The sequence below is a fragment of the Astatotilapia calliptera genome, chromosome 3 (assembly GCF_900246225.1).
Source record: "Astatotilapia calliptera chromosome 3, fAstCal1.2, whole genome shotgun sequence".
NCBI lineage: Eukaryota > Metazoa > Chordata > Actinopteri > Cichliformes > Cichlidae > Astatotilapia > Astatotilapia calliptera.
This window is the reverse complement of record NC_039304.1, coordinates 22436458-22462841: the sequence shown is the minus strand read 5'-3', so window position 1 is coordinate 22462841 and position 26384 is coordinate 22436458. Positions and strand designations below refer to the sequence as shown.

At 43.5% G+C, this 26384-nt stretch overlaps 2 protein-coding genes across 2 annotated transcripts in view; one reads left to right on the top strand and one right to left on the bottom strand.

Annotated features, from left to right (window-relative positions):
* Nucleotides 1-8582: 8582 nt before the first annotated feature.
* LOC113018950 (sialoadhesin-like) overlaps nt 8583-26384 on the bottom strand; it is a 105292-nt gene continuing 87490 nt past the window's right edge. The window contains exons 11-15 of the mRNA XM_026162411.1: nt 10276-10338; nt 9790-9849; nt 9398-9460; nt 9117-9179; nt 8583-9005 (exon numbers count right to left, since the gene is read on the bottom strand). Coding sequence (XP_026018196.1) covers nt 8998-9005; nt 9117-9179; nt 9398-9460; nt 9790-9849; nt 10276-10338 — 257 coding nt within the window. The 3' untranslated portion in view covers nt 8583-8997. The remainder of the gene's footprint in view (nt 9006-9116; nt 9180-9397; nt 9461-9789; nt 9850-10275; nt 10339-26384) is intronic.
* On the top strand, nt 11658-15417 carry LOC113018949 (uncharacterized). Its single transcript, XM_026162406.1, has 2 exons — nt 11658-12157; nt 12573-15417. Exon 2 carries the CDS (start codon nt 12712-12714, stop codon nt 15250-15252), a length of 2541 nt encoding a protein of 846 aa, XP_026018191.1. The 5' UTR covers nt 11658-12157; nt 12573-12711; the 3' UTR covers nt 15253-15417.

Genomic DNA, 26384 nt, shown 5'->3' with positions numbered 1-26384 from the left:
AGTTTGTTCATGTTCAGTTTAGTTCGCCACATTAATATTCTCACTTCCTGTTTTTCCCCGTGTCAGCTTGTCTTCCATGTCATTAGTCAGATTATGTTGAGCTCTGTACTCACCTGTTTCCAATCATTGTCATCATTCAACCTGTGTATTTAAGTTCCTCGGTTTCACCAGTTCTCTGTCGTGTCATTGATGTTATGTCGTCGTCTCCGTCTGTATGTTCAGCTAGTCAGCCAGCCATCCTTCCAGTCTTTCAGCCAGCCAGTCACTCCATCGTTCCTGCTTTGTTCATTCACCCTCCAATAAATCCTCTTCATTTCTGCACCGTGAGTCCAGCGTTTGGGTCATCTCTTCCACGCCTCCACACACAACCTCTGACAGAATGACACGACCCGTGCCAAGAAGACACGCTTTTGACCCAGCGGACTCGGACCTTTACGAGCGGCAGGACGCAGCGCTCTCCATTTGGGCGGAGAAGCTCAGGTGGAAACAGCGGCTCTTCTCAGAGAGGGAGCACGTCTTTGAGGGGACTCGTCGGGCTCTGGGCGGACCTCGGAGACGCCCGCGGTCCTCCACCTGCTGCCTCACCTGCATCGGAGCATTCGCCGCGGAGAGTGGGCGTCGCAGGCCAAGCTTCGGCCGCTCGCTCTCCCGCTGCTCCGCTCCTCGCTCGCCCGCCAGCCGTTTTACTCACCGGACCTTCAACTTCGCCATGGCACAGCGGCTCCGCCTACCACCGCGGCTCAATGGAGGCTCCCGTGCCAGAGGCTCGGCTGTGTACCCCGCCTGCTGCCTCTTCCCGGAGAAAGCGGCGCACACGTCGCCATAAAACGGACTACTTTCAGCCACTCCCGATGGTGAGCTCCAGTGACTGTTTTTCGCACTCACCATCTGACTACTCACTTGAAACGCACCATAGACTCACTTCTGATTCATGGGGAGTCTCCCTCCTAGACGAGGACGTGGACTGGGAAGAGTTTTTCTGCTCTTCTCCAAAGCCTGTAAATAGTGGTGGCAGGAAAACCAGAACAATCGCCAATAAACCTGCCAGTAACACACACACCGTCACTATTTCCACACCCAGTGTTCAGCCATTTCCCACCAGCACGGGGGCCCAGTCTACGCCCACACCAGTGCCAGCTCCCAGGAGGAGGGCAGCTGCGACCCGGTCTACCTCCACACCTGCTTCTGTTTCTCAGGTGGGGTGACTGGTGTCCAGCCACCTTCCGTGCCCGTCCCAGCGCCCAGGTTGAGGGCAACCCGAACCCAGCCTGACCTCCCTGGAGGCCTGGAAGAGCTAACCGGTCCACCGGCTACCTCACCACTTCATCCACCTCCTGACCCAGCCTTTCACGCCCTCGCACTATCCCTAGTTAGATTAGCTGAACTGTCCCCTGCTCAGGCCCCAGCTTTATTAGCCCAGGCTGCAGTTTTGTCCCCTTCGGTAACCCAGTCATCAGCTCAGCCACCAACCTCAGCTCCGTCGTCAGCCTCGCCTACCTCTGTTCCTCCTTTAGCACCTGCTGTTCAGCTTTCAATTCAGTCAGTTCCCTCACCTGCTGTTCAGCTTTCACTCCAGTCAGTTCCCTCACCTGCTGTTCAGCTTTCACTCCAGTCAGTTCCCTCACCTGCTGTTCAGCTTTCACTCCAGTCAGTTCCCTCACCTGCTGCTCAGCTTTCACTCCAGTCAGTTCCCTCACCTGCTGCTCAGCTTTCACTCCAGTCAGTTCCCTCACCTGCTGCTCAGCTTTCACTCCAGTCAGTTCAGTCACCTGTAGCTCAGTCTGCTCCTGTCCTCCAGTCACCTGTAGCTCAGTCTGCTCCTGTCCTCCAGTCTCCCGTAGCTCAGTCTGCTCCTGTCCTCCAGTCTCCTGTAGCTCAGTCTGCTCCTGTCCTCCAGTCTCCTGTAGCTCAGTCCCCTGTCCAGTCAGTCCGGTCTGTTCCTGTCCCCCAGTCGCCCGTCCTCCAGCCTGTCCAGTCTGTCGTTCACTCTTCTGTAGTCCAGTCTGCCGCCCAGTGCCCTGTAGTCCAGTCGCCTCCTGTTTCCCAGTCGCCTGTCCACCATCCCGTTCAGTTCCCGGACCTGCAGCCACAGCACCCAGAGCCAGCTGTGAGCCTTCCTGCTTCTCTGCCAGGGGTTTCTGCACCCGCTGGCCCGGCCGCTCCTCGGCCAGAGGCCTCCGCGCCTACTGGCCCTGCCGCTCTCCGGCCAGAGGCCTCCGCGCCTACTGGCCCTGCCTGTCTCCGGCCAGAGGCCTCCGCGCCTACTGGCCCTGCCTGTCTCCGGCCAGAGGCCTCCGCGCCTGCATCGCCTGGTCAGGCCTCTGCATCGCCCGGCCACTGACGCTACCTTAACAGTGTAAAGTGAAAGGAACCAACCGAGTTATGATCATATTTATGTGAATAGCGACAGGTTTATATTATTATTTCTTTAAACTCATATTCCTGCATCTTTATATTGAATTTGTCTGCAAGTTCTGTAAAAAAAATCGAATAAAAAAAACAACAAAAAACTAAACACCAAATTATTTAGGGGGGCTTAAGAATATTTTAGGGAGGCTTAAGCACCCCTAAAATAGGCCTAACGACGCCACTGCCCACCCCTACTTCACATCACAGGTCAGTGTCACACTGCCCCCTGCTGGTATGGTTAATCTGTCTGCTGTCAGAGTGGCCTTCACTCCAAGTTCTGTAATTTAGAAAAAGATCAAAACTATAAAATTGTTGCTCTGAATGCTTAAATAAAGTGAATCATTAGTTTGAGTTTTTGCAGATACACAATTCAACACACTGAACATCTACAGAGACTTTGGAGTGACGTGTTAGACAGCTTCCAATCAAAACACCAAATGAGGGAGTATGAAGGTAACAAACTCTATGCTGAGCTCAGAGCAGCATTTGGTTACCATATTTCATCTTGGTTTTACTTTAATATGCCACCTATGTGTAGATTTTCATTATTAGCATTGTTACAACTCCAAGAGGTAATCCAAAATATCCCACTATATAATCCAGCATACATGCCAACAGCATAACTCAGTGACATAATCTTCACTACACACACTGTTGATGTTTTCAGATCAGATAAACATGCATGAAAAGAAAATCCACATGTATGAAACCACAGCTGTTCAGTAAATATACAGTTTGTATCGTGGGTGTGTGCTTGAGTGCTCACACACTTAACATGGTTATATTAGCATTTTAACCAATAATCTCAATGAAATGTTTGGTTTATGATACAAAATATAACACAGAGGACGTCATTTAGAGCAACAGAGGAAGAAAAAAACTATTTCTCACCTTCAGTGTTTCCATGGTTGACTGTACTGAGCACTAAAATAATGAATGAAACATCATCAGACATTATGCAACTGACAAAATCACAATAAATATATAAACTGAGGCTTTTTAAAGGTAAGTTTTCAGATGGCACAGTTATTGCTCATCACCTAATTTATGTGTTTCTATTAGCTGTCAAACAGGCTGAAAACATGAAAAAAAAATCTAGTCTGCTGTGTTGAAGCCAGTGGCGGAGCGGGGGGGTGGCTTACTGGGCTTAAGCCCGGGTTGTTTTTTCAGAAGCCCCAGAAGTTTTTGTTTTATACAACTGTATAAAACAAAAACTACACACAATATTCGAAGCACATAGCGCACACTGTGGGAATTTACAACTGTGCGTAAATCCCACCTAATATTGGTATGATCCGAGCTCAGACACAAAGTGACTGAGCGAGGGGGCGGGGGGAGCTGCTGCCTGCGAGTGTGCTGTTGGAGAAGCGCAGCCAGGCAGACAGAGGAGAACTGAAGTTTGACCAGGTACCAAAGCAAATCATTCATACTGTGCAAATAATGTAAATATGACGGTGCATCACGATAGATTGATGTCAAACGGATCACTTGACCCATATTACGTTACTTGCTCTTCAAGCGAATCAACAAATGGCGAAATGAAAAGCCGAACAACAACAATGCTGTTTCTTTAGAGAGTCTTAGCTTACATGTGTGTTTATTTCATATTTTCAGTTGTTTCCCTCCACGGCTAAATAAATCGGTTTCAGTAATGCACTGATATACAAGAATGGACATAAGGGGCTTCTTTCAAAGAAAAAACTCTGGTAGATGTTATTTTGTATATTATGCTTTGTGTGTTGTTCAGTATATTTCTATGCAAAACAAGAAGAATTTCAACACACAGCAGTATATTCACAGTTGAAACCAGATATTTACATACACTTTATGGAAAACACAAGAACATTTTTTTTACTGTACAACATCAATTTAGAGTAAACTTGTTTTGTTTTGGATGAATAAATATTGAAATATCTTTTGAATTAGTTAAATGTCAGAATAAAGAGACAGAGCTTCTATTTTTATCACTTTCATCAAATTTAGGAGTACATGTACACTAAGTTTATTGTTCATTAATAAGAAAACTCCAGACGATTCCATTCTGAGCTGAAGAAGCTTCTGATAGGTTCGTAGAGTCCATGTGAGTAAACTGGTGGCACACCTGTGGATGCATATAAGGCAAAACACAGAGCCTGTTTCTTCAACATGGGAAAATCAAGAGATGTAAACCAAAACACCAGGAAAAGAATTGTGGAGCTCCATAAGTGTGGCTCAAGTTTGAATACAATTTGGTGCCATTTGCAATTAAGAAATACAGATAGTTTCTCTCTTTACTCTTAAAGTTAACAAATATGTTTTTATATTTATCAATCTAAAAAAAATAAACATTTAGTCTGATTTGATGTTACAATTTAAAAAGTGTTTTTATCTGAAGAGTTTGTAAATATCTGGTTACAACTGTATATTTGATGATGTTGGTGTTTGGTTTGATTGTCAGCACAGAGAGGGAGAGAGAGGAGCAGAGAGGGAGAGAGAGGAGAATGAGGACAGAACAGAGATGGAACAAGAGCAGGTGAGACACACATGTTAGTCAAATGGTTGTTTACCAAAAGTATCACCGTATCATAGGTCCTCATGTATCTCGTACCTAGTGTTTCTTTTTAGGTTTGTTATTTTTCAAATTCTATATTTATTAAGTTATGCAGGCTTGTTTGCACAACAAGGCTAAATAATTATATAAACTTTTCTCAATCTAAATAGTGTTCTTTGGTAGAATTAAAAAATAAGTGTAGTGCAGGTCTATGAAGATTTTTAGTGCTACTATCATCTAGTTCTGGTTCTGTTTTGGTTAAATCCTAAGTAGTCCTGATTTTGAACTGTTGTAGTCCTGTTTTAATTCTGGATCAGTTCTGGGTCTGGTTGAATTGGGGTTTAGTCCCTGTGTCTTGATACAGGCCCGACTCTGTTCTGCCTTGCTGCTTAATTAAAAAACTAGTTTAAGGTGTCCTGCACATGTGATATATATTTTTCCCTATATGAAGTCATTCTTTTTTTAACAAAACTCAAAACAGAGCCTATTAATCTTTCAGTCATTTCTAACCCCCCCCCCCCCCCCCCCCCAATCCCACATGCATCATACTACCCTTTAGGGCTAAGCCCCGGGTGTATCAAATGTCTGCCTCCGCCTCTGGTTGAAGCTGTCAGGTAAACAGGTTAAAGCAGTGATACACTGTAATTGTCACCAGTGAGAAACATTTTCCTTCATCGCTGCCATTCAAACAGTAAAGGTGTGTATTGTACTCACAGAATAACCCCAGCAAACAGAGCAAAGAGTGCCCCATCCTCACGTCCAGCCCCGCACGCTGATCTGCATCTAATCTCAACGTGTTCGACTTTGCATTGATAATAAATGCAGAACAAAGAGAAGCTGCACTTAATGTAGATAAGACCAGAGTTTATATTCAGCGCCTCCTTCTATCACCTCTCTGTGCTTCCTTCCTTTTACACAAACCTCAAACAGCTCCTGTAGCTTTGACTGCAGCAGTTGTGTGACGTGTTCATGTTCAAACTTTTTCTTGTTTTGTGATACACAAGTGTCTTTCAATCCTCTGAAACAAAGTTTTAATTTTGTCGTTTTTTTCTTAGCTAGCTTCTGTATAAATTCATTTTATATATTTTCCTTTTCGTATCCAAGAAATTCTTTTTTCTTTTTTTTTCCAATGAAAAAACAAGTACTGAAGTACCTGACTTGTACTTACAGAAAAACATACAGAAATGTAAGCTTGTTGTTAAAACTTCTTAATTTTTTGTTTTCAGTTATTAGTTTTGAATAATTTAACTTTGGTTTGATTTACAGATCTATTACATTGTTTAATGAAGAACGATAATATTGATTTTACTGAAAGGCTCAGCTTCTCCATCACAGACCAAACTCCTCCTGGATGGAGCAGCTTAATGTAACTGCAGAGTCCAGCAGACAGATAAATATGAGTGAAGTATTAATGTTTGTTTACAAACCCATCATATGTTACAAGTTAAGATTTTGTGGGTAGAAATAGAAATTATTTTATTTAATTCACAGATAGATGAACTTTTACAGCACGTCCATACAGAGACTTAAAGGCAGCTGCTTTTCAGCGTGAGAAACAAGCTGTTCACATTTTCTCATGATGCCCACAAAGATTTCTTTTTCCTTTACTGTCTTATCACCACAATGATGCTATTTTTGTCTGTTTTCACACACTGCCATGCATACTTTAATGTAGCAGTGGAAATTATTGCTATTATTTCAGTACAGGCAGGTCATATAAACATGTGTCATGCACACAAAGGTAAAAGTGAAATTTCCACTGTGCTCTTTGTCTGAATTCCTTGTTAACTTTCTGCTGTGAGCTGATAACATAAAACAGCACATCTGCTAAGCTGAAGACTTTAGGCTGAAACCACAGGCTGCATTTCCTCCTTTCATGGTGAAACAAACCACAAGGTCTGCCAGTAGATAAATATAAGCATGTAGCAGAATAGACAAGGACCAAAAACTGTCTTTCACACACAGATGCATTGTAGCTGCTCGGAAGGACTAAAATGTTCTTCTGTATTGTCACTTTTGCAGTTTGATGTTTTATTATTGTTTGATGTTGCTGCTTGAATAAAAAAATGACTTCATGTGTGCATTTATTGGAGTTTTATTTCAATGTTTTAAAAGTTTTACATAAATTAAAAACATAAAACATTCCCAATGTGGAAAACCTTTCAAAAGATGAATTCAGAGACACAAACATGGATCAAAAACAACTTGCACTGGTGCTCAACAGCTCAAAAGGTTTTCACGTCTTTAACTGAGGTTAAGCAGCACAATAAATAACACACTAAGGGAAAACACATTTCAGCAGTTATATATTTAATTAGCAAAAATTAGAGAACACTGGAAAACAATAAGAATAATATACTGTACACAACTGTACAGAATAGAATAGAATAGAATAAAATAAAATATACAATAGGATAAAAATAGAATACAAATGCTATATACAACTGAGTAAAAATATAACTTTGTCAGAAAACAGTATTGCACTTAGTCTTATTGCACATGTGTGTGTTTGATCAGCTGCAAAAGTCTTTGTTGTGGAGTCTGACAGCAGTGGGGAGGAAAGACCTGCGAAATCTCTCCGTCCCACTCAGTGGGTGCTGCAGCCTGCCACTGAAGGAGCTGCTCAGTGCTGTCAGAGTCTCCTGCATGGGGTGTTGGGTAGCAATGAATTGAAAATAGAATAACTAGGCTTTCTGATGTGGAGAATAGAATAGACAATGCAGAGCATATTCAGGTAATGCCACCAGGCGGCACCCTGGTAACTGTTATTGATGCATTTACATACACATGTATAATAACTTGCATCTTGACAGTTACAGGATAGAAATACAGATACTCAGAGTTGCACTGATGACCTCTTTGTTTTCTCTTTCAGACAAAAAGAAAATAGAAGAAATAAAAACAGTCACCAGTGTAGTTATAGTTGTTCACCTACTTTATAGGACAAGGTCATGATTGCTAGTGAAGAGAGAAAACCATCCACAGCACATACTGAGGTGTTAGAGCATATGACCAGCAGTGTTTATCACCATCATGCTGACTTCAGGGGAAAACACTGAGCTAGCTCAACCCAGCTGGTTTAGTTTACCTGACTGAGCAGGAGCCTGACCTGTACCTCCACCTTACTGTGACTAAATGTTTGTGTTTGTGTCATATTTTTAAATTCTTGTGCGATCAGTTAATGATCAAAAGGGAGCGTAATGGAAAGGTTTAATCCTTCTACTTCTTTCAGTCATGCTGACCACGATTGATGCAGAGCTTTAGTTCTCTGTGATGTTCTGTCTCCATCTTTCATATGAGATTCATCACATGTACAAGTTATCTTTTCCTTTAACTGCATCCTGTGACAGCAGCACACAGAGAGCTTCTCTCTGTAAATGTTCTACTTCAGTCCTCTGTGTCAGATACATGCAGACTGCTGTCATGCTCTGAACTGTTAGTGACCGCTTTGCAGATAATGCATCTGTTTATTTCAGGTTTCCATGACAACACCATTACAAACTGTTTAAGTGGTTGTTTTGTTACTTTGTGAATAATCTCATACAGGAAACAAAAATCTAAGATAAAATGTTCAAATGTGAAAAGATTTTATTTCTCCTTCAAACTACAAAAGCACAGAATGATCAGAAACAAAAATATACATATATGCACGTTTAAGAAATAATTCTTATTTATATAATGTACGAGATCTTTGGACAAACACAGTTAAAGTATTTGTTGGTGCCCATATCAGTATTTACTTGTGAAACACTGCAAACACTGACTTTAAGTTGTGCTGTCAGATACTAAAGATCACATATTTCACACTTTGTTCTCACTGCTGTTGGAACATGTTAGATACATTCAAGGTTTATTACAAAATCTTTATACAAATAACTGAATATAAAGAGCACGAATACTCCTGCATTTGTTTTATGCTATAAGAGAGCAATATGTCTGATATTATGATGTAATATTGTAACTGTACATAAAGCTGAGCATGTCTGATATTTGGGCAGCAGAGGAGCAAGAGTGGCTTCATAAAAAGCTTCTTCTTGGCTTTGCTGCTACAGCTCTCCTCACTGACCTGTAAGACAAGGACAAAAAGACAAAGTGATTTCCAACATGTAAAGATATTATGAGCTGAAGACATTTAATAATGTGAAGAATAAATCAGCCTGCATGGCAGCAGAATTACTGAGAGAGCTTCCTGATGTGACTTCAGAATAAACTGCTGCATCAGCTGCAGGACTTGATGTTCCTGTGAATGAAGAGAAGATCATTGAAAACAATAATATCATTAACCAGGAGGAAACTGGATGTCTGCAATAATGCAAAGATAGAACTAGATTTTATTAACCAAGTAATTAGTACGCATGAAGACCTAAATACAAATATTAATATAAACAGATTTACATTTTAGGAGCAGATAAACATGTTGAACAATATTCAGTGGAGATGATGGCAGACTTTGCTCACCTTTGTTTTTCTTGGCTTTTTCTTTTTTGGGCTGTTTGACCTCAGCATACATCAGACTGTCCTCTAAAAGAGACGTCAGAGCTCAGCACACATTTGTTCAGCACAGATATGATACAAACATGTTGGATACATATGAACTTTAAACTTTTTACAACTACAGGGAAAGAAATCTAAGTAAAAATCATTTGTTGCCTGTGACACTTCAGCTTTGCATGTGTGTGTTTTGTGATTGAGGTCTGGGTCAGAATCTGTGGATGCTGTGATTCAGTAAAGCTGAAACACTGATTAGTAAGTGAATAACTAAACTCCATGTTGACCTATAATTACCTGCAATATAATGATGTGATGACACATTCAAGTACAAACACTGAATGAGACTGTTGTGACTGTACCTGCAGCTGCTGTCTTCACATTAGTGTAAACAGCACTCTGCTCTGGTTTATGATGCCTCCCTGTTAAGATGATCGAATCCACAAAAGAAAAACATTTAATACATTTTTGGTAAATGGCCTGTATCTGTATAGCACTTTACTAGTCCCTAAGGACCCCGAAGCGCTTTACACATTCAGTCTTCCACCCATTCACACACACATTCACACACTGGTGATGGCAAGCTACGTTGTAGCCACAGCCACCCTGGGGCGCACTGACAGAGGCGAGGCTGCCGAACACTGGCGCCACCGGGCCCTCTGACCACCACCAGTAGGCAACGGGTGAAGTGTCTTGCGCAAGGACACAACGACTGAGACTGTCCAAGCCGGGGCTCGAACTGGCAACCTTCCAATTACAAGGCAAACTCCCAACTCTTGAGCCACATTTTTAAATATTTCAAAAACTTTCCAGGCTTTTTTTCTACATTGTATGTTTTGTGTACTCACACTTATTTCCAAAGTTTTCCAGTTCAATATTAGAGTAAATGACATCTGGAGGTTTATCTGCACCTGAAATGTTCATATTTTAGTTACACAATTGTAAACCAATGACATGGTGCCAGTTTCCTTAAATTAAAAGGCTGTTTCATCTCTAGCTGCTCTGTGCTTTTCACATGATGTACTGCACCAGTGTTTCAGTGCCTCACACATGAAAACCAACATGACAGATCTTTCAAAGATAAATGAAAAAACAGAAAAACCTTTTACAGAGTTTCATTAGTTGTGTTTAAATCAACAACAGGACTGTCAGATATTTTCAGAGCATGAACCCATCATGGTGTTACTTTTTGTGTTGTTCTGATATGAAACAACAACATTTGTGGATTCTTTCAGTCGAGTTAAAGATACAATCAGGTTGTAAAATCCTGTTTGTTTCTGATCTTTTGTGCATGTAGTCAGTTGGTTATTTGGATGTTTGTCCAACTGAATTTTAATAAAAAACTGAGCACAAACTGAATCTAAGACATGTAAAAGTTAATGGAGATCTGGAAAGACCACATGTGGGGGAGACAAGCGTCCTAGGGTCAGCTGCAGGGACAGTAGGGAGACAGGCAACAGTGTCTAGCAGGTGTCTTCCTGCCTGTGCTTCCTTTAAGGTCCTTGAATGGTTGACCCGGGTTTTGGTGTTTTGGTTTCTCTGGTTTAATATTTTTTTTATTGTTGACATTAGGGCTTTCTCTTATAATGTTATGTTTACATTGTAGTTATCTTTTTATTTTTTAGTTAATGAGAGGTTGTTTATCTCCTTGTGTATTCTCACTCTGTTCTTTATCTCTTTCCATGATTTGTCTACGGTCTCATGTGTCTTAGTCCAGGTCTCAGTGTCAGTCATTTCCTGTTTTATTCTCCCCTGTATCTTGTGTCATTCTGTTACCTCTTTTCCATTAGTAACTAAAACACAGTTTTCAGGGTTTTCCATCAGATCCAGTAGTACTATTTTAGTATTTACTCAGCCGGAGTTCCAAGTGATCCGAGGTGATCCCAAAATGTGACGTCAATAGAGTACATGCCACCGATTGACTGGTCAGTGGCATCACTCGATGAGTTATGAGAGCGTCTTGTTGATAAAAAACAAAAAGGACATTTTTGAAACCCGGCAACCCGGAAATGGCTACACAAGCAACACCGTGGCCCCCGAGTCTATAGAAAGCCACAGACCGAGCAGCAGGTATACAGTGTTGGAAAGGTTAATTTTAAAATGTATTCCATTACAGATTACAGATTACATGCCCCAAAATGTATTCTGTAACGTATTCCGTTACGTTACTCGATGACAGTAACGTATTCTGAATACTTTGGATTACTTAATATATTATCATGCTGTTTACAACTACCTGGCTCCCAGTTGCTTTTAGGATTGATTTTAAAATTTTACTGCTGGTTTTTAAGGTTCTTAACGGTACTGCACCTCCTTACCTGGCAGAGCTTCTTAGCATTTACCGCCCCAGGAGATCTTTGAGGTCAGCAGACCTGATGCTTTTAGATGTTCCCAGGTACATGTAAGGACAAGAAAGACATTGTGGACAAAACAAGACACCCCCCATAATCTTTAGTGACAATATTGTAGTTAGTTAAATGGTCTGATTGTTCACATCTGTATTTTCTTTGATTGTGGTAAAATAATGTGTGCCCCAGTCTCCAAAAATGACATAGTGCAGGAAGCGTAGTTATTCCTCCGTTACACCACAAGAGGGAGTATCCCCTAAAATGAGCAGCTCTAGCGGGAGTAAAGAAGCCAGCCACTACCCATAAGGCAGTGCGCCTATAAGCGTTATGTGAGACTGCAAAAGTGTGTAACGCTGTGCTATGTCCATGTATATATTTGCAGGTAAGCAGATACAAGATGGTAAATAACTTAAAATGTGTCTACAGATGAGTCCACGGGGTTGCAGAGAATGTGGGAAAGTTGGCCGTTAATCCCCACTATGTGTCATTAGTGTATAAGTTATTGGTAGCGATGTGAATTAGCTGTGATGCTAACGATTAGCAGCTAGATCTGATTCATTAGTTTGTGTGGAAACCTCGTGGCACTTTGTGGATTTATACCTGTACCGGGCTGTAATCACAGCAGATGTAGACTGGTGGATCACACTACCTTGTGTTTATGTTTATTTCATTGTTCCACTGTAAGAAATATTAGTGATTTGAGTTTAAACACTACCCATAAGGCAGTGCGCCTATAAGCGTTATGTGAGACTGCAAAAGTGTGTAACGCTGTGCTATGTCCATGTATATATTTGCAGATGCAGTAAAGGCGAACTCACAAAGCCACACTGGTTTCAATTCATTTTAATTCAAGTGTGCAACAAAATTTGGTGGCAGCGGTGGGATCAGCGGTGCTACTGAGAAGCAGTGTGAGATTACAGAATCGTCACCCACAGTATGGAGTTGGAGCAACTGCAAGACCAGCTAAGTGAGAGCTTGCTACAGTTAAGGTCAGATCAACTACAAGAAGTGTGTTTACAAGCTAAAATCTCAATCGGAAAACAGACAAAGAAGCACACGCTGATCAGAACAATAAGTGAAGCAGTTGAAACAATTATTGTAGTGGAGGAAGAGGAAGTAGCACACACATTCCTGGACAGATTAATTAAAACTGTTAAAGAATTAAAGGAAAGAGATGACCCTACACAGGAACGTGAAGAGAGTGTCAGTAGGGATGCGGTTGCATTGGCCAGTCTACAAGAACAATATGCAGCATTGCAACTAAGTTTTCAAACCTCAACAAAAAGGTTAGAGGAAGAAATGGCAAGATTGACAGACAGAATGGCCTCCCAAGAAACTAGTCAGGGTCTGGCTGCACAGTTACCTACTCGTCCATCACCGTTACCTGCTTCACCAGCAACACAGCCCCCTGAAGTGACTATACGCAGGGAATTTAGAATCAGTGGCCAAATTGGGGAACGGGGTCAGAAAGACAAACTGTCATACTCCAACCTGATTCATCAAATCGAAATGGGACTTAAAAAGAATCACAGCGAAGCTGAAATTATTGAAGCTGTTGTTAGGGCCATAAGCCCAGGCCTAAGTCTCCGTGATATGTTGGAGATTAAAACAGACCTCACCCTCATGCAGCTTCGTACCATACTGAGGGGACACTACAAGGAGGATAGCTCTACTGACCTCTATCATCGGCTGATAAATATCACTCAAGGAAGTAATGAGTCCCCACAGAACTTTCTATTTAGGGCAATCGAGCTGAAAGAAAGACTCCTAGCATCATCAAGGGAGCCAGGGACAGATGAACAATACAGTGTCGAACTGATTCAGAAAAAGTTTCTGCGAGCCGTTGGCACAGGTCTGATTAGCGACAATGTGAAATACCAGATCAAACCCTACCTGGATGATCCAGCAGTCACTGACGATGTGCTGATTGCAAAGACAAATGAAGCGGCCAGCCTTGAGTGGGAGAGGCAACAAAAATTCAGAAAGACCACCCGAGAAATGAAAGTAAGAGAGATAAAAGCAGAGGCACAGTCAGTGCAAGAGGCAGCAGTTGGTGCAGTGGGTGGGCAAGACCAGCAATTCTCCACCTCGACAAAAGGTAAAGCTGCTAAAGCACCAGCAACAGTGACACGCAAGGAAACTGAGCTGTTTGATATCATCAATCAACTAAAAGGGGAAATAGCTGAAATAAAAGGAGTGATTCGTGAGTCGCACCGACCTTCTCCCTTACACCGCCCAAGCCTCAAACGTGGCTGCAGGGATTGTCAGGACAGCAATAGAGGAGAAAACTGCGACCACTGCTTCAAATGTGGACAAAGTGGGCATTTGTCTAGGGGATGCCGCACCCGGAGAAAACTTCCAGACAGGGCAGAGCAGATTGGTATGTCAGCTAGCACAGTGAACCCACGCCCGTCACCCTCTTTTCAGCTACTAAACCAAGGTGAGCAACAACAAGATGTTCACAAACTCTTGACGGACAGTATAAAACATTTGGAGACAAAAGCAGCAGCCGCCACACCAGATAAGAGGAATGAAGCGGTCTCCGTCAGCCTCCTCTCCCCAAAACGAAGAGCCCAGCTCCTCAATCTTATAGGGAGGAAGCACCTGATCACCTGCCTGCTTGAGGGAGTAAAAACCGCAGCGTTGTGGGACACGGGATCACAGGTTTGTCTCATAAATGAAAAATGGAGACAACAGAACATCCCACACCTCAAAGTTAGGAGTTTAACTGAAATCATTGGGCCTGGTATATTAGATGGGAGGGCAGTAAACCAGACGCCAATCCCATTTTCCGGGTGGGTTGAAATCAAATTCAGGTTGCCCACAGAAGAGGCTGCACAGTTAGAACTTCTCGTGCCAGTATTAGTAGCTCAGGAAGACGGGGTGGCGGAGGAGCCAATAATTGGCTTCAACGTGATTGAATACATGCTAGAGAGGGGAATAGAGCCACCTCATGCTGTAACAGAAGCTGTTAGCACAGCATTCTCCATTGACTGTAAGAAAGCTGAGGTCTTTATAAAGGTGATGAAGAGTGGAGACGACGGGCTAGGTGAGGGCAGAGTGAAAACTGGGAGAGAATTAATGAGTATCCCACCTGGTCAGACAAGAGTGGTCAAGTGTAGTGTGAGAGCAGGCCCACTCCCAGCAGGTCAGGATGTACTGTTCGAGCCCAGCCCCTACCCTCAGACGTCAGAGGGATTGGAGGTGCAAGAGGGCGTTGTCCATTTACAGCAAGGCAGCTGGTCCCGTATGAGCCTCCCAGTCACTAATACCAAAGCTTATGAGATCATACTGCCTCCGAGAACTGTTTTGGGACAAACTCAGAGGGTTCGAACTATTTACCCAGCAAACACAGTGACAGTGGAAATAGAACAAATGGGAACAACAAGATCTACTGTAGAAGCAACAGCTACACCTCCAGCTAGCCAAATTGGGGAACAGGAAAACAGAACAAGAAGCAACAGTGAAGGTGTTTGAGACCCCCCAGTTCCCCTCGACCATCTCTCTCCGGCACAGCAGCTGAAGATCAGGCAGCTATTAAGGGAGGAGAGTAATGCCTTTGCTCGTGATGAACACGATGTTGGCAATATCCCCTCACTGCAGCTTAAGATCCGCCTCAGCGACCCCACACCTGTTCGCCGAACATATACACAGTGGCCTAACCACTTCATCTCTCTCGCCTCAGAGCCTTCGTCTGCGGCAGCCTCAGAGCCTTCGTCTGCGGCAGCCTCAGAGCCTTCGTCTGCGGCAGCCTCAGAGCCTTCGTCTGCGGCAGCCTCAGAGCCTTCGTCTGCTGCAGCCTCAGAGCCTTCAGCCTCGCCTGGTCCAGCAGCTAAACGGCCGTTTTCTAGACCGCTGGCTGAGCCACTGGCCGGGCGCCATCGCCGTCGTGGGCGGCCCCCGGACCCTCTTCGCCTGAGTGGCCGCCGTCGCCTTCCGCGCGGCCGGCCCCCGGACCGCCTTCGCCTGAGTGGCCGCCGTCGCCTTCCGCGCGGTCGGCCCCCCGAACTATGTCCACGTCGCCGCCGTCGCCTTCCGCGCGGTCGGCCCCCTGAACTGTCTCGTCTCAGCCACGGGCCGCGTGGACGCCCACCTGAACTGTCTCGTCTCGGCCACGGGGGCGCCCACCTGAACTGTCTTGGTGTGGACTCCGTCCCTCCGTCCTGGGCCCCCTCCGCCCGCCCTGTTCTGGTTTTTTTTTTTTTTTTCTTTCTCTTTTGGCCGTCGGGTGCCGGCCTTTGCGGGGGGGGTACTGTCAGGTTTCCTGGGTCGTTGACCCAGTGATTTCAGTTTGTTCATGTTCAGTTTAGTTCGCCACATTAATATTCTCACTTCCTGTTTTTCCCCGTGTCAGCTTGTCTTCCATGTCATTAGTCAGATTATGTTCAGCTCTGTACTCACCTGTTTCCAATCATTGTCATCATTCAACCTGTGTATTTAAGTTCCTCGGTTTCACCAGTTCTCTGTCGTGTCATTGATGTTATGTCGTCGTCTCCGTCTGTATGTTCAGCTAGTCAGCCAGCCATCCTTCCAGTCTTTCAGCCAGCCAGTCACTCCATCGTTCCTGCTTTGTTCATTCACCCTCCAATAAATCCTCTTCATTTCTGCACCGTGAGTCCAGCGTTTGGGTCATCTCTTCCACGCCTCCACACACAACCTCTGACACACTGTTTATAAACCCATTTAGTATCTTAAATAAAACAATGCACAAACAGAGAAACAGGATGTGATTTAAAATGGTTCATGAAATATGAAATATCAGATTAAAATTATACATATTTGATAAATGTGAAGAAAAGAAAGAAACATTTCTCACCTTCAGCATTAACGTAGAAGAGAGAACCGAGCACTAAAGTAAAGATTAAACATCATCAGGATCAAACTGACAGAAAATCAAACTCAAAATGAACAAAAGTGTTTTTTAAAGATTAATTTTCACATGACGCAGTTACTGCTCATCAAAATATTTCTGTGCATAAAACACTATTAATACAGGGAGTGCAGAATTATTAGGCAAATGAGTATTTTGTCCACATCATCCTCTTCATGCATGTTGTCTTACTCCAAGCTGTATAGGCTCGAAAGCCTACTACCAATTAAGCATATTAGGTGATGTGCATCTCTGTAATGAGAAGGGGTGTGGTCTAATGACATCAACACCCTATATCAGGTGTGCATAATTATTAGGCAACGTCCTTTCCTTTGGCAAAATGGGTCAAAAGAAGGACTTGACAGGCTCAGAAAAGTCAAAAATAGTGAGATATCTTGCAGAGGGATGCAGCAGTCTCAAAATTGCAAAGCTCCTGAAGCGTGATCATCGAACAATCAAGCGTTTCATTCAAAATAGTCAACAGGGTCGCAAGAAGCGTGTGGAAAAACCAAGGCGCCAAATAACTGAGAAAAGTCAAGCGTGCAGCTGCCAAGATGCCACTTGCCACCAGTTTGGCCATATTTCAGAGCTGCAACATCACTGGAGTGCCCAAAAGCACAAGGTGTGCAATACTCAGAGACATGGCCAAGGTAAGAAAGGCTGAAAGACGACCACCACTGAACAAGACACACAAGCTGAAACGTCAAGACTGGGCCAAGAAATATCTCAGGACTGGTTTTTCCAAGGTTTTATGGACTGATGAAATGAGAGTGAGTCTTGATGGGCCAGATGGATGGGCCCGTGGCTGGATTGGTAAAGGGCAGAGAGCTCCAGTCCGACTCAGACGCCAGCAAGGTGGAGGTGGAGTACTGGTTTGGGCTGGTATCATCAAAGATGAGCTTGTGGGGCCTTTTCGGGTTGAGGATGGAGTCAAGCTCAACTCCCAGTCCTACTGCCAGTTTCTGGAAGACACCTTCTTCAAGCAGTGGTACAGGAAGAAGTCTGCATCCTTCAAGAAAGACATGATTTTCATGCAGGACAATGCTCCATCACACACGTCCAAGTACGCCACAGCGTGGCTGGCAAGAAAGGGTATAAAAGAAGAAAAACTAATGACATGGCCTCCTTGTTCACCTGATCTGAACCCCATTGAGAACCTGTGGTCCATCATCAAATGTGAGATTTACAAGGAGGGAAAACAGTACACCTCTCTGAACAGTGTCTGGGAGGCTGTGGTTGCTGCTGCACGCAATGTTGATGGTGAACAGATCAAAACACTGACAGAATCCATGGATGGCAGGCTTTTGAGTGTCCTTGCAAAGAAAGGTGGCTATATTGGTCGCTGATTTGTTTTTGTTTTGCTTTTGAATGTCAGAAATGTATATTTGTGAATGTGGAGATGTTATATTGGTTTCACTGGTAAAAAATATATAATTGAAATGGGTATATATTTGTTTTTTGTTAAGTTGCCTAATAATTATGCACAGTAATAGTCACCTGCACACACAGATATCCCCCTAAAATAGCTAAAACTAAAAACAAACTAGAAACTACTTCCAAAAACATTCAGCTTTGATATTAATGAGTTTTTTGGGTTCATTGAGAACATGGTTGTTGTTCAATAATAAAATTATTCCTCAAAAATACAACTTGCCTAATAATTCTGCACTCCCTGTATATGAACTTGTACACAACAATGAGTCAAGTGCAACAAGCAGCGATGTATCCAACACGATACTCAGACTAAACTGAACCAAGGAACCAGCCAACATTTGTCTGTAACTTTCATAAACATCACAAATATTCTTTGTTCAAACTCTCACATAAACACTTCAAACCAGTGATACACTCTAATTCTCACACATGAGAAACACTTTCATTAATCAGTGCCATTCAAACAATGTCACAAATGTACTTACACAATAACCCCGTCATGCAGAGCAAAGAGTGCCCCATCCTCACATCCAGCCCTGCTGCACTCTGATCCTCAGCTGATCTCAAACACTTTGACTTTACATCAATAATAAAAAGAGAAGCTGCATTTAATACAGATAAGACCAGAGTGTTTCTTCTGACTGTGGCCTCTCTGTGCTTCCTTTCCTTTTATACAAACCTCAAACAGCTCCTGTAGCTTTGACCACAGCAGTTGTGTGACGTGTTCACATTTCCTGTCCACTGCAAACATGCAGGCTTGCTTCTTGTGTTTGCTTCTTACCTCCTGTTGTTTCAGGTCAGGTGACATATTTTACCAGCTCATAATTATGCTTTATTATTATTCATTTTTATTCTTTTATGTGATTTGTGCAGTGTCCTGTGTGGTCATCATAAAGCTGAAATATTTTATCTCGAGTCATCTTATCAGTCAATGTTTGTGTAGATCCACAGACATTTATTGTGCGATACATGAATGCTGTCTTCCCAAAATGTGTTGTTTTCAGTTTCTGGCCACCACACTCACTCACTCTCCATGATTATGCACAGACAATGATCTCAAAATATTTATTTGGTTTCATCTGCTTCCAATATCATATCAAATATCACTCATACGAAGGTGCCAGTGTTCACATTTTGAACAGAAAATACTGACGGTTTGAAAGAGGAGTGAGAAAGTACATCTATGTCCACTGTGGATGACCAGAGGTGGTGCCTTATGGCATCAGCTGTCAGTCACCTACAATGTAGTTTTGAGATCCCTTCCTTGTACCACAACCCCTCCATGGTACTTTCCTCAGGTGACCTCAGTAGGTTACATGATGGGGGGAGGAAAGCTCTCAAAGTGTTCTCATCCCAAATCTCTGGTGATAGTTTTTGAATAAGACAGAAGTTGGAAATTCTGAGTTACCAGTCGAAAAGTTTTTTTGTGGAACACAACTCACATTTACCGCTTGGAAAGTCTGAGCAGACACACAGACTGTGAGTTAGCAATCCAAGATGGCAGCACTGAACCTAAAACAACAGTCAAACTGTAAACTTTTATTTGTGCTGCCACTCTTTTGTATTTTTGAATCACTAAATAAGCCAAACACAGAGCACTGATTAGGTTTGATTCATGAATGTGTTTTTTAACTCCAAAAACTTATAGGTCTATAATGACCCACACCTTTTTTCACAGCTTGGCTCATGTGATGTCGTGATTAATTGTGGGTCTTTGACCCACTTGAAGTAAAACCCTCACTGAGGTTAAAATACCTGAGACTCTCTACTGTTTGCTTTTAGAAATGAAAAAGCCTCTTAGATGAGAGGTGACACGTCTTCAAGAAAGTTAAAGAAGTTTAGTCACTTTCCTTCCAAACTTCTTAGACCACCATGAGCTGGATGACTGTGGTTCATACTGTTGCCTCACAGGAAGAAAGTTGTTGGTTTGAATCCACCAGCTGGGCTGTTTGTGTGAAGTTTGCATCTTCTCCCTCCACCTATCTGACTTCTCCCCAGAGTCCAAAGTCATATATTATTATGTTAACTGGTGATTCCAATGATTGCCTGCAGGTGTGAATGTGAACATGAATGGTTGTCTGTCTCTCCATAACCTGTCTAGGTGATCTTTTACACAATGAAAGCTACTATAGGCTCCGCCCACATTAGAGTCCAAAAGGAAAACACAGCAGTGAAAGCTTTAAGGTGTGGTAACTTTGTGATTGGCTAATCCCCTCCATATGAGAATAAGGTGTACCTCAGTTTCTCACTTTTCATTCTCAAAATACAGTCTATAATATTAATAATAGTTAAAGCATGTAAACACAGCATCTATCCTTCATTCTGTCAAACACTTTCTTACAAAGGTTACAGTTAAGGTTTGCTGCAGTATCCTCTACACACACTCACAAACATGTCGATATCGAAGTGTTTTAGATTGTTGAACAGCAGGTGTGTTTCTCCTTCCCTCCACTTTTCTGTGGGAAAGGTAAAATACATTAAGATGTTACTTCATGTTTTTATGTTATTTGCAGTTTATATGTTAACATAAGTGCAAAAGTTTCAGTACATATCAATATGTTATGAGGCTTGAAGACAGCAAGTCTCTGTGATACTGCAGAGTCCAGCAGACAGTTTGGAGTCAAACACTGACGTCATCATCACAGGTGTAGGAACCATTTCTGTAACAGCAGCCAAACAGACACATTAGTATCAGTAGGTTTAGATGATTTACTGGCTCCTCTGCTGGTTACAAAGCAGTGATTATACTTTGGAGTTTTGTGTTATACTGTGAGGAACTGGCCTGTTTGGAAGTTGCAGTAAGAAGAAAAACATGTCTGTATATGATGTTGTGGACAGAGAGAGTGATGGATGATTTTATTTATTTCAGAGATAAATGAACATTTACAGCACGTCCATGCAGAGACTCTTAAAGACATGAGCGTGAGAAACAAGCTTTTCACCGTTTCTCTTGATGCCCACATGCTTTATTTATCCTTTAGTCCAGCATGTGTCATCACCACAATAAAGCTACTTTTAACCTGTTTTCACACATTGTCATACCTGCACATTTCCACTGTGCTGTGTTGAGATTAAAGAAGACAAACGTTAGACTTCAGGCTGAAACCACAGGCTGCATTTCCTCTTTTCTTGGAGGCCCAGACAGAAATTTTGTGGTGTCTGATTTTCAACAGATAAAAATAAACCAACAACAGTCTTTTACACACATGCAGTCATCACAGTCTGCTCAGAGAAACAAAGGGGGGTCAGAAAAGAATTAAAGGGTGACCTGAACCAGTAGACTCACATGTCATATGTACTCTTGTCTACACGCAGAGGCATCTGTCAATTAATATTAATCTGAAACATCATCACCCTCCTTTTTTCTTCTTTGTGTGTGTGTTTGTATTCAGATTTGTGAAGTTGTGCCCTTAATCTTCATAACATCAAAATCTTTTTTTTTTTTTTTGTCCCGTTTGGATCTATAGCCATCAGAATTGTTGTCTTGAGGCCAAGAAAGATGCCAAGCGGATTTATTTTACCAAGTTGATCATCATGGCCTTGCCATATTGGTCCATTTGATTGACCTTTATTATAATTATGAATTTATTTTATTTTCAGTTGCAAACGGGACAGACATAACTGTGGGATAGGACAGGGGGAAAGAATGAAAGAAAGAGGGGGAGAGAAAGAAAGAAAACCAAAGGGGAGAAGAGACGGTGAGAAGGGGGGGAAGAGAGAAAAACAAACAAACAAAAAAAACAAATCTCCTGGGTCACCTGTATGGAGAAAAAAAACAGAGGAGAAAGCAAACAACAAAGAGCAACATAATAAGAAAAAAAAAGCACCATCACAATAAACTAGCTAGCCATAGATATCAATAGTTACTAAATAATAAACGATATTGTGCAACACTCAAGATAGACAGCGCACAGTGTGCTTTGACGCAGCAGCCAAGAAAGCTTTAGTCCGCGTCTGTGAATACCCATGTGTACACCTGTGTGCATACCTGTGTGGATCAGCATGCTTGCATTCCAAAGGTTTCTCCATGTAATGATCTGTTAGGGAGTGTGGGGAGCCACAGCCCTGTCCTTTATGGTATCAAGCAGGTATGGAGGAGATCAAAACTCCAGACATCCAGAGGCCCCCAGAACACAAGAGACCAAGGAAGACCCACAGAGGGGCAGCTGCGCCACTGTTCTAGTAAGAGCTGTGGAGAGTCCCAGATGAGGGGTCACTCAGCAGCCGCGGAGCAGAAGCCAGGGGGAGTTGCAGTGACGCGCCCGTGAGCTCCGCCGGCAGCCAGTTGTGCCTGAGTGACCGAGCCCCAGGCCGAGAGGCCGGGGGCACCCCACCTCCGAAATGGCCCGAGCGAGCCCCAATAAGTGGCCGCCAAGGAGTGAGCTGGTGTGTACCCGGACGCCCACCCCCAGATACAAAGAACCACCAACGCACCGACACCTGAGGGAGTCCGCCACCGGCAGGGGAAGTGGTGGTGGGTGGAGATAGGCCTCCAAACCTTGGAAGGCCCGAGATGTCCCCAGAGAGGTGGCGTCTGATACCCAACCTGACATATAGACACAAACATACAGGCACACACAGACACAAACATCCATTCCCACCCTCATGCTCTCATGTGCACTTCACACTCAACCGACGTGGAGACAGACATAAAGAGACGCTGTATACACGATCACACTCCCCAAGCGTACTCTACAAACCGGGTCTAGGTACCCTTGCCCCTGGAGGGGGGACATAACATCAAAATCAATAATCAAAAACACCAGCAAAGTGCATCATGATGAGACCCAGAATCAAAACATTACAGCAAACCTGAATACACTAGTGTATATAACACCCAGCAGTGTGGTAAATTGTGCTGAGAGAGTATCTGCAACCCATAAGACCAAGAAGCCAAGAGCACCAGCATGCTGTGTGAGAAACATGCATGAAAGTCAGAACACCTCTGTCAGTGCATTCACGTGGCTAGTGGGTCGTCTCTGTGGCTGACTGGCTGTTAACCCAGTGAGTGAGAGTTTCTCCCACTGCATTGGGCCGTATCCTTCTGCTGCACTAAAGGACAGTTTTGCAGCCATGTAGCTCTGCTCATGTCATGTGCAGCCTTCCCACATCACATAATTTCTGGGCATGACTGTGGAGTCCATCAGAGCCTCCCTGTCCCTCACCCCGAATTGACAGCAGACCTTCGGGGTGTGCCTAGACCAGGGGTGGGCAATCTCAGTCCACGAGGGCCGGTGTCCCTGCAGGTTTTAGATGTGTCCTCGAACCAACACAGCTGATTTAAACGGCTAAATTACCTCCTCAACATGTCCTGAAGTTCTCCAGAGGCCTGGTAGCGAACTCATCATGTGATTCAGGTGTGTTGACCCAGGGTGAGATCTAAAACCTGCAGGGACACCGGCCCTCGTGGACTGAGATTGCCCACCCCTGGCCTAGACCCATTTGGGCTTCACTCGTGGGATCAGCGCCTGAGGCTGAGGGCTCTACAGTCTACAGCTGTTATATCAGTCATTGGGCATCTCTTTTTTTTTTTTTTTTTTTTTTTAGCAGTTATGAAAAGTTTATATCCTTTTTCCTCACTTCTTTTAACCTGATGTGTACACGTTTTTTTTTTTTTGGTATGACCACCTTTATTCTTCAAAGCTGTCTGAATTTTCAAGCTTTCTCAAAATTTCTACAAGTAGTCTTCTCGAATAGTTCTCCAAGCTTCCTGAACTACATTCAAAGCTTTTCTTTGGATGTCAGCTGCCTTTTATTCTGTTCGTTGTTAAGATGATCCCACACCGCTTCAATAATGTTGAGGTCCAGGATCTCAGGAGGCCAGTCCATGACTGATAGCTCTCCACTGTGTATTTTCTATACAAATATACTGTGCTGCATTGGCCTTGAGTTTGGGATCATCACACTGCTGAAAAATTAAGCTGTTGCCAATCAGATGCTTTCCAGATGGTATTACATGGTGGATCAAAATCTGATGGTATTTTTCTGCATTTACAATTCCAATAATTTGAAAAGATAGGGTTAAGTAGAGACCCACTCTTGTATCCCTCTTCTAAACTCCTCCATACGTATTGATGAAACTTTGAATTTGTATTCATCACTCTATTAGACCTGTTGTCACTTATTTTCAGCTCAATTCTTGTATAATTGGCATACCTCAGCTTTGTCTCTCATGTTATCCTCCCTAAGCATTGCTTCTTGACGCCACTATTCTGTTAAGATCATTTATTTCGCTTCAGCAAATAGTGTGGTGGAATAACTCTGAGGCATTGGGCCTCTCTGACATAAATATCCTGGAGCTGCAAGCTGTCATCCTGGCACTCAAGCAGTTTCTGTCGTGACTGTTAGGGTACCATGTTATCATCAAGACAGAAAGCATGGTCACAGTAGCCTACATTAACAGGTAAGGGGGCCGAGGGTCTCCCCTCCTCTGCATGATAGCTACCAGACTGTGACAGTGGGATCACCCCGTTCTACTCACTGAAAGCAGTTTATTTGCCAGGACCATTGAACGTGACAGTGGACATTACAATATGTTGAGGGGGAGCCCGATCCAAGAGGAGTGGAGACTCCATCCAGAGGTGGTCCACCAGATCTGGAGTCGCTTCAGAGGGGCAGAAGTTTTTTTCCCCCAGAGAATCGACACATTGCCATCTGTTCTTCTCCCTGCAGACAACTTGGTGCACTCCTCACCACAGGCTCTTCTCTGTGCCTTCCCTCCATACCCCTCCTCCAGTTATTCCTTCACCAGGTCCAGACCGAGGAGTTGATCCTGGTGACCCCTCTTTGGCCACACATGCTAGTTTTCAGCTATCCTGCCAGTCATGACCAGGACACCCCCGGAGCTCCCTGTTCTGAGGGACCTCCTGTTCCAGGTGAGGGGGTCACTGTTCCATCTTTTCCCAGTAGGGCTCAGGGTGACAGCCTGTACCCTGAGAGGGAGAGGCTCCATGCCTGGCCTGATCTAAAAGTGAGAATGCTGCAGGAGTTTTGTGCGCCATCCACCAGGACTGCCTACTGCTTCCTTCGGGGGCTGTTTGCCTCCTAGTGTGCGGCCCACCAGCTGGACCCCCACCAGACCACAGTTAACATGATTCTTTGTGAGCTGCACACTCTGTCGGTCCAAAGGCAATGATGAAGGTGACACAGGGGTTATCCTCCGGCCTAACCCTGGGTTGCTGCTGACGACCCCATCTGAATTTCACCTGTCCAAGTCAGTTGAGTTATGAATATTCCTCACAGGGGACCTGCACAAGGAGGCAGCTGGGAGCCAGGTTGCCCTGTGGTATCTCTGAGCTTTGGCACAGAACTTCTTGCTTATCCGGCCGTTCAGGAAGTCAGACCAGCCGTTTGTGAGCTTCCACTATGGAATTCTGGTCAGACCCTTGTCTGAGTCTCGATTGTCCCACAGGGTTGTGGAGGCCATCCAGCAGGCTTATGCCTCTTCGGATGTTCCCCTCCCTTCCAGAGTGCCGACCCACTGTGTCACAATATTAAAAATTTTAATCACTTTCAGCCAATAATCAATATACATATATTTTTTAATTAAAATTATTAACCTATCACAGAGAGAGCTATGTGTGCATGCAGCTAAATTTGTCCACCACTACAAACAGTCACGTGTTAGAGAGCACAGCTCATGCAGTGAAAACCTTGTGTGCTGTCCATGGTGCTGAAATTATATCAGTTTAATGAATTTAATATCACTACTTATTAGTCGTGTGCAATACTGCAAGATTTTGTATCAATCTAATACCAAGTAAATACCAGGCCTATATCGCTGATACTGATACCAGTACCAATACTTTTTAATAATTACCATCATCAGTGTTGCTAATTCTGAATGAATTTTCATCACCTTTAAGACAGCCAGGTTGCTTCTTAGATGAAACTGCAGCAGTGCGTACAGGAAAGAAACAGAAAGTAAAGTATCGAGTTCATTACACTCGTAAGGAAAAAGAACGTGTTGGTTGACCAGGAGGACTGGGAGACTATGACAGATACAATAAATTATAAATGGATTATGTCTCCCTCTATTGGCCACCAGCTGTAAACACAGTCCAGTGATTGTACTTGGAAGCTGTGTTCAGAGTCTGACATGAGAAATATGGGAGAGGAACTATATCTGTATGTCCACACTGACACTTACCCTTATTTACCATGGGCCCACCAGCGGAGAATGCGCTTTAGAAAAGAAGAGAAGCTGAGATTTACAGGGATATTTGGTGTATTACGGTACAATCACTATAGTGTAAGCATAGTTTGATTTCCAAAAATGATAACACTTCGCCCAGTCATGAAGAAT